The sequence below is a fragment of the Triticum urartu genome, chromosome 2A, assembly GCF_056163025.1.
Source record: "Triticum urartu cultivar PI428250 chromosome 2A, HENAU_Tu73, whole genome shotgun sequence".
Taxonomy (NCBI): Eukaryota; Viridiplantae; Streptophyta; class Magnoliopsida; order Poales; family Poaceae; genus Triticum; species Triticum urartu.
In genome coordinates, this window is record NC_141874.1 from 623,806,960 (window position 1) to 623,815,977 (window position 9,018).

General features: G+C 47.1%; 2 protein-coding genes across 2 annotated transcripts; one reads left to right on the top strand and one right to left on the bottom strand.

The window, feature by feature from the left end:
* The first annotated feature begins 1,017 nt into the window (after nt 1-1,017).
* On the top strand, nt 1,018-1,553 carry LOC125539161 (histone H4). Its single transcript, XM_048702532.2, has one exon. The coding sequence runs from the start codon at nt 1,105-1,107 to the stop codon at nt 1,414-1,416; it is 312 nt and encodes a 103-aa protein (XP_048558489.1). The 5' UTR covers nt 1,018-1,104; the 3' UTR covers nt 1,417-1,553.
* Nucleotides 1,554-2,513: 960 nt separating this feature from the next.
* EXPA13 (expansin A13) lies at nt 2,514-6,684 on the bottom strand. The gene is made up of 3 exons (XM_048702531.1): nt 6,425-6,684; nt 5,818-6,133; nt 2,514-3,160 (listed from the first exon to the last, which is right to left on the bottom strand). Exons 1-3 carry the CDS (start codon nt 6,573-6,575, stop codon nt 2,851-2,853), a joined length of 777 nt encoding a protein of 258 aa, XP_048558488.1. The 5' UTR covers nt 6,576-6,684; the 3' UTR covers nt 2,514-2,850.
* Between the last annotated feature and the right edge of the window lie 2,334 nt (nt 6,685-9,018).

A 9,018-nucleotide genomic window follows, 5' to 3' on the forward strand; every position in this document is an offset into this window, starting at 1 on the left:
AAGTTGACATGTGAGCTACATAAAGATGACAAATTGTTAATTTTGAGAAGTTAAACCATGCACACATTGTTCACCGCTAAAAAAAATCCACGCTCTTGTCTTCTTTGCGTAGCACATGTTAATTTACTTCGTCATCAAACTTTGCCCGTGTACAGTATATCTCCATACTACCGCATAAAATTCGTGTTCGTATTTTAAAGACTTTCAAACATGATTTTCAAACTATTTGAAATGAAGTGCTCATGCGACCCTTGCTCTGGAGCAACGTTTTGGCCTCCCATGTTCCAAACCGTCCTCACCGATAGACACTTCTCTATTCTTATAAAAAACCGAGTTAGTGATGATGGTGTGCCCGCCATCTTATAATATAGACCGTTCGATCTATATCTGACAGATAGAAAGCAAACTATGACAATTTTGCAAAAGGATATCCGCACCTCTCGTTCATCCTTATCTCCCACAACTTCATTGTTGAGTAATTAAAAAAGAAGCCTCCGGAACAATCTGGCATGATGGCCGCTGCCGGCGTCGTCCATCTCCATGCCTCTGATAAGTCCGACCACCAGTCACCACCGCGCCCCACTCCTCACCTTATCTCTCATCTTTCTCGAGATATCATTTTTTCGATGAAATTCTCGAGATATCATTAGTTTTTACACATGGGATTACTCCTGCATGAGTCAATCACAATAAGTGTTTTGTAAAAAAATGCATCTTGATGTTCTGTGCAATGCACAGGTTGCTAGTCATAAAAAAAAAGCAGACACTTTCCGATCCACCGCGCTCCTCTAGTCTCCGCGGTCTCCAATTTCAAATCCATCCCCGTATCCGCCGCCACGTCATCGATCCGCGCCACCAGCCTCGCACCCGCACCTCCATCCCACCCTTCATTTCAATCCAACGTCCCACCCCCGCCGTCCCACGGATCGATCCCAGCGAGCGCCTCCCGCGGTCCCGCCCCAAAGCCACGAAAATCCCGCGCTTCCCCCCCAAATCCTCCCGATATAAACTCGCCACCACCCCACAATCCCAGCACAAGCTTCTTCCCAAGCACTTCCTCTTCTTCCTAAGCGCACACATCCCTCGGAGCTAGGTGGATCGGCGATGTCGGGGCGCGGCAAGGGCGGCAAGGGGCTGGGGAAGGGCGGCGCCAAGCGCCACCGGAAGGTGCTCCGCGACAACATCCAGGGCATCACCAAGCCGGCGATCCGGAGGCTGGCCAGGAGGGGCGGCGTGAAGCGCATCTCGGGGCTCATCTACGAGGAGACCCGCGGCGTGCTCAAGATCTTCCTCGAGAACGTCATCCGCGACGCCGTCACCTACACCGAGCACGCTCGCCGCAAGACCGTCACCGCCATGGACGTCGTCTACGCGCTCAAGCGCCAGGGCCGCACCCTCTACGGCTTCGGCGGCTAGATTCGTGTCGTGTGTCCGTTTGTGCTGTGGAAGACGGGTTTTACTACTGCTTTGGCGTGCGTCGTTGTGTTCCGTCTTGTGTTCATTAGGCTGTAATTCCTTGTTGCGGTCAATGAAACTAGTTCTGTTCTGAATCCTGACCTGAAGTGCAATTGGTTTGACTTAGATGAAATGCAATTGGATGAACGATTTATCACTCGTTGCAATCTGTACAGATGCAGAAGTATTGTTGGAGTGGTAAAATGTGAATCAAGACGCCAGATGCATATTCCTGAAATACTGACCAAGTGCTTCGCTGTGTTGAATTCGGTTTTGGTTTTCTAAGGTTGATTGGTTTGATATTAGATTTCTCATTTTAGATCGTGTATAGCTGAAGTGCAGTTGATTTGTCTTAGCTGAACTGCAGTTGATTGAACGATTTACCACTCGTTGCAACCTGTAGAAGGGGCGCATCCTTTTGATTTGGTTTGGTTTCACTGGGGAACGAATCTTGTTTTTTTTTTCTGTGCAGATCTACAGATGCAGAGGTGTGGTTGTTGGAGTGGTACGAACCCTCCATTAAAATGTGAAATCAAGATGCAAGATACCTATTCCTGAAATCTTCACCAAGTGCTTCGATGTGTTGGATCCGGTTTTGATTTTTGTAAGTCTGGTTAATTTGTTTTATTAATATATTTCTTGCTTTAGATCGTATAGCTCTACTGCTGGACTGTACATTTGAGTTATAATTGAAATGCAACTGAACCAATGTTTACATTGGACAGATAGCTGAACTGCAATGGATCCAGTATTGAACGTTCGAGTTGTTGCTGAAATGCAATTGAATGAATAATTATCACTCATTGCAATCTGTAGAAGAGACGGACCCTTCTGTTTGGTTTTGGTTTTGCTGGGGAGTGAATCTTGATTTTTTTTTTCTGCAGATCTACATACTCCAAATGTATATAAAATTTCTGAATGATACATCAAGCCTCTGGAGTATATAAAATTTTGAATGTTTCAATGTTGGTGGGGTGTAAATAATCTAGTCAATACAAATATGAAATCAAAACGCCAAATATGGCCTTCTATTCCTGAATGAAACAACAACGAGCATGTGGAGCAACTATCAGAATGTTTCTGAATGATACATTAAGCACTGGGGCAATCAAAACATTTCTGAATGATACATCAAGCCTCTGGAGCAACCATCAGATTTGAAATAGTACATCCGACAATTACAACTGCATGTTGTATGTAGAACAACTATCTGAGGCTCTGCACTAAACTGATATTTTTCCTAATAATCAGCTCGTTCCTCAGAGGAATGTACAGTAGAGATTATATTCCTTTCCTAATAATAATCTTGTTCCTCAGAAGGATATACAGTACTACAACCAACTCGTAGGATGATTTTTCTTCTTTGAGAAATTGTAAGTCCCTATCAATAATTCTCTAGAGCAGGAATTGCTTGCCGGTGTATGTTTTGCCAAACTCCCAATCCTTGGGCACAACGTTAAAATTGGTCATCGTCGTGCCGTCACTCGAGGTGAGCTCAAAGGACACCGGCTGCCCTGTGAGATCTAAGTTGATGTGCCATATCTGGCCCCAGTTGCGGCCCATATCGAGCCAGCCAGACTCTGTTCCTTTGATCTTCACTGATCTGACATCGCCAGCGCCACCGACATTGCTGATTAGGACTGTGAAGAAGAAGCTCTTCCCGGAGACCGAGAACCGCACGCCGCCTTCACGAAGGCACTTGACGCTGTTCATAAGAAAACAAGTCAATCTCAGCAAAGAATCAGAGGCATTTTTTCTGACAGGTTAATGCTATTAGTAGCTTTATTTGTCCTTGTTGTTTGTTCTCATGCAAATCCTGCAAACTACTCCCTCCGCCCCATAATGTAAGACGTTTTTTCACACTAGTGTAGTGTCAAAAAACGCCTTACATTGTGGGACGGGGGGAGTACTTAACAAGTAATGAAATGGTGTGACATAGATGAGTCCCAGATCATAGTAGGATGTATATTTCCATGTCAATTGTCCTACGAAACATGAAATCTCCAGGATCACGAAAACACATTGATAGCAGAATGTTGTACAAATCCGTCATTCAGGAAACCATCTCAAAGAATCACCTCAATTTTTCAAATTACTAGACAACTTAGACGCACGTAAAGATTATTACACCCTTCTATAATATACTTTTCAGTTTAGCATACATGCACGTTTTTAACTTTGTATTCTGAATGGCACAGGAGTAGAACCTCACTAATTTACAGATGCGATCGTAGTCTGTTTGAATCTCAAACAGTAACAAATTAAATGAAGTGTAAGCACAAGCTAAGATGATTAGTTTCAGTTCAAGAAAGTCCTAGTAGTAAAAATAATTAATGAAGTTTTCTCTGGAAAAATAATCAAATGAAGTTGTTTCAAAGGGAACTCAAAGAGCTACCAACCAGTGCATAAATATCTAACACAAACATAGAATATTAAGGACAACCACAAATAATGTGCCACTACAACTTGCAGGGCCAGTTTGATTGTCACCAGGTAGTACCTGAGAAGCAGATAACTTGTGTAGCTTTATTAGTGATGATGTGCATTTTTGCTGTTTCGTGAAACAGTGGTTTGTTCTCTACCATACATTTATTCTTTCTCTTTGGATAGTGCTAATTGCTATTCGCTAACAGTAAAGGAGCTATATAACAGCTGATGAAGCTAAAGTCTGACATAGTTTAGTTGCAGAGCACAGCAGGGTTGATATTGCTGCCAATTGCCTCAGGCGATGATTTGGAACATCAAATCTTGAGGATAAAAAATGCACATTAACAGCACATTTCATTAAACCTGTCATTCATCAAAGCATCTAGAAGAAGTACCTGTCTCTGCTACACCTTTTAAGTGTGGCATATATGCAGGTTCCTAACTTTATGTTCTGAACAGCACCAGCATAGTGCTTGCTAATTTACCAAATTTGAGTGTGAAGTGTTGCCATTCGCCATATCCTAATATGTTTGGATCTTAAATACCAATAACAAACCAAAAAAAGGGTAAAGCTAAGATGATTAAACAATCAGGCAAGTCACTATCCAAAGTTCCTTTTTAACACAGTTTTAGTAGTACAAATAATCAACTAGATTTCCCTCAAGAAAATAAATCAAGTTGTTTAAAGGATCCCAAGGAGCTACCAACTGGCATAAATATCAAACATAACCACAGAATATTAAGGACAACACCAGTTAATGCGCCACTACTATTTGTAGGGCCAGTTTGGTGATACCGGGTACTGGAGGGCACATCATGTAAACCCAGAAGCAAATAACCTGGTGATGCTAGTTCGGTGCACATCAACAACTCTAGAAGTTCCAAAAAAAATCTTGCAACCTCTCCATTAATATGGTTCAACCAGTCCTTGCAGCAGTCAATAGAATATTTAAGCACTAACTGTCAATAAGATCCACATTTCCCAGAATTCCTCAGTTATCAACAAAATACAGGATAATCACTCAGATAAGAGGTGCTTAGTTTCTTTATGTTTTTAATTAATTTTCATATGAGTTATCATAGCTCAGCATACCGATTCTGCACTCTAGTAACCATAGACTGTCGTGAATTGTGGAATAAAATTTAGATGATGTGAAAATATATGCAATGATGAATCCAATGATATATATTTGGTGGTGTATATGTTAATATATTTTTCTACAAACTTGTTTAAAGTATATAAAGTTTGACTTCAGACAAACGTAATATGCGGAGTAAATAAAAACGGAGGGAGGACAACTAGTTATCACCAGCTGCATTATCATCATCAAGATGATAGCGCTGTTTTAATTCTAAGAGAGCCCCAAAGAACAAAATAAACTCAAGGAGCCACGGAAGTCTAATGCTTACACCAATGAATATGATGCAAATACTGAACCAAACTGTAGTACAGTACTATAATTGATCAAATCACGCAAACCGAGCATGTGATACTCTAGATAGTCAATGGCTCGATGCTGCATCAAAAGGCTCATAGGTGCTTTCCTCCTAACCCAAACACCAAATCACATTAGTACATTTATTTACACTTGGTTCTATGCATCTTTGTACTACCTTGTTAGTAAAGGAAGGCCACATTAGAGCAGATAAAACTACCCTAATTCGAATCCTAACCAAAAGAACTTGCACTTCACCACAGTGGAAGAGGGTCCACTTGATCCCCTCCACACTTTCCTCACCAACGGACACTTGCAATTCAGCTTTTTTGGGATCCCACATTGCGGCAAACCAAAGCAATCTCTAGCTTGGCAAGCACTTTCCCAGCTCTACACAAATTGAATCAGGAAACCGAGGAAACTTTGGCCTTAGATCTAGCCGAACATGGAGTGCAAAGCAGAGCGAGATCGAGTGCAGGCAAGAATGGAGCATACGTACCGGCGGTACTGGATGGGCATGACGCCGGCCTTCCAGAGCGCAATCTTCTCGAATGCCTGGATGGGGAGGAGGAAATGGTGGTTGGGCGGGTTGCAGACGCCGCCGGCGTCGGCGGGGAATCCGTAGTTGGGCGGGCAGAAGTTGGTGGCGGTGACGACGATGGAGGTGCCGGGGAGGCAGTACTTGAGGTCCTCCACGCACTTGACCTCGTAGCAGCCCCCGCAGGCGGCGCCGCGCTCGAACAGCGCCGTGCTCAGCCCCACCGTTGCCATCCCGTACCCGTGCTTCCCCAGATCCCCGAACCCGCACGCGCCACCTGCACGCCGCACCCCACAAAAAGAAAATCACAGATCAGCTCCGTGCCCATGTCCATGGCCGCCAGGATCGCAAGAACCGACTGTGGTACGAGCAGAGAAGCTCCGGTAACCGAGCGTGCGGTTTGTGGAAATTCCGTTGGCGGCAACATACCGAAAGAGGAAAAGTGAACTAATTAATGCCTGCAGCATGGACGCGAGGAATTTTGGTAGGAGCGCAAGGACGGTTTGGTGGATTCGTTTCTTGGACTGCTGCCATGACGGAGAGCTAGGCGAGGTTTGTTGGTGCTTACCGATGGCGTCCCCGGGGTCGGCGGCGAAGTAGGAGGACTTGGCGTTGCGCCATTCGGATAGGGCGGAGGAGCCGTAGGAGGAGGGGTGCTGGTGGCCGGCGGCGAGGGCCGGGAGGAGGAAGACGACGAGGAGGATGAGCGGGGGAGCCATGGCTCCCAGCAAGCAGCTTTTCGTCCGTGCGCTTGCTTCTCAGTGAAGTGAAGCAGGGGAGAGTGTGAAATGGAGGTGCTGTGCTTCGGTGTTCTGTCTTTTTATTTTGCAGGTTCTGGGGCCTTCTTTGCCTTTATACATGTGCACACGGGTATATTTTTAGTGCAGGTTCTCTTCTCGAGTGCTCCAGCTTTTGATCGATTAATTCTTTTCTTTTCGGGAAAGAGTGCATTTGCTCGTCTGTTTTGTTTCCTTTCCTGGTGCACCGCAGCTTATTGCTTCGGTGAAACGGCAAAATTAGAGCACTTACAATCGGACTTTGCAAATCCAGCTCCTCAAACGTCCGCAGATAGTGACCGGTCACGTCTTAAATTAATCATTCTGTATCACCTTTTTTACATTTTAATCCTTAGATCCATATAAAGCATGCAAAAAAAAATCATACGTACGTACCCTAACTAATCTTCGTCGTCGGAGACGTCCACAACAATGTGCTGGGCGCCGGTTGCACGGGCGGGTAGGAGGGTGCCGGCTGCTCGACCTCATCCATATAGGCGAGCATCTCCGTCTCCTCCGCGACCTACTGCGCCTCCATCTCCTGCCGGGACGGCGTCTGGCCTCCGCAGCCGATTCCGACGGGAGGGAATCGAGGATGGTCTGCTGCTCCGCCTGCAAATCCACGTCGCCAGCGGCCCCCACGCCCTCCTCCTCCTCCTACTCCTCCTACTCCTCCGGATCCACTGCATCCGGAGGTAGCCCCTCGGCGATCCGGACTTCACGCTTAGCCCGGATCTGCTGAAGGAGCTCGAGCCGGCACTCCGGCGCCATAAATGGCCCGCTCTTCACCCGACGGCGTAGAGGCATGGCTACTAAGCGGACGGGTGAAGTGAAAAGTGGCGATGTGAACGGACATGTGGAAGAAAATGTGGATGGACGGTAGGGTTTCGGCGCCGCCGGTCGACTTAAATAGCTGGTCTAGGCACTAAGCGACCCGCCGGAGCTGCGTCACGCGACCAGTGCTCAGAAGGAGACGAGCTTCGGATCGTCGGGTTTCCAGGTGTTTTCAGCTGGGACCCCGCCGTCAGTTCGACGTGGCAGGCGTGCCCGGACGCGTTCGGACGCCCCATATCCGTCACATATTTAGACTGGATATGAGGGTGTCGGTCAGCCCGGGCGTTTGAAGTCTGTTTGAGATGTCTATCTGAATCGAAAAAACATGACCGATGAGTGACTGGACGGACTGCCGGGCATTTGAGGCCGGTTTGGGACCCACGGCTTAGATGCTCTTAACAAATTATATCATGAGTGAGAGGTTCATGATAAACCCGGATCGACGGTCAGTACTGCCGACGATGCTCGAAACAGTTGTGTTAAGGTACTCGTAGATACTCTCTCGATTACTAGTAGCAATCACTTGCGGATACAAGTTTGGTGGCGATTACAGGAACGATACAAGAATTTGGTTGCTAGGGTTCGACGCGAGACAGGAAGAGGAAAGGGGAAAAGAGCCGAGCCGCCGTTGTCGTGATCCTCTGGATAACCCTAGGACGCTGCCGCTCCTCTCCTCAAGTAGCTTCCAGGACGGGCTTCAGTTAACCCACGCTGGGCCGGAGACGCGTGGGTTGGGCTTCCTGGGCCGGGCCGCACGTGGAGCCGTGGAGACCTGATCGTTGGTGTTGCCTTGCGGGCCGGCCCTGTCAGGGACGCTGACATCCCCCTCTTCTTGAGCAGAGGCTTGCCCCCAAGCCTCCGCGAGCGGGAAACGCTCCCTGAGACTCGCCTTGTCTTCCCAAGTTTCGCCGAGCGTCTCTGAATTGGACCAACGGACGAGCACTTGTTCCCTCATCTTGCCCTTCTCCTGGAGCCATCTTGATTGCAGAACTGCCACAGGAACCGCGAGCTCGTCATAACAATGAGGTAACTGAGGTTCAACAGCCATACCCGTGCTCAGGACGCGTCGAAGGAGCGAGACGTGGAAGACTGGATGGATAGTTGCTTGCGAAGGAAGCTGGAGCTTGTAGGCAACATCGTTGATCTTGCCGATGATAGGAAATGGACCGTAGTACTTGAATGCCAGCTTGTGATTTTCTCGTGGCGCGACGGAGGTTTGGATATATGGTTGCAGTTTCAGGTACACTTGATCGCCCACTTCAAACTGACGGAACGATCGCTTCTTATCCGCCTGGCTTTTCATCAGCTGTTTTGCTCTGTTCAGGTGTTGCTGTAACAGTTCCTGCACCGTATCCCTTTCCTCGAGCCACGAGATGAGTGCTGGCACTGAACATGTGTTGTCTGCTGTTATCCCCCAGTGCCGTGGCTCGTAACCGAACATAGCTTTGAAGGGCGTCATGCCTATGGCCGAATGGTGTGAGTTGTTGTACCAGAACTGAGCTAACGGGATCCAAAAACTCCACCGCCTGGGATAAGCTTGAGTGAAACACCT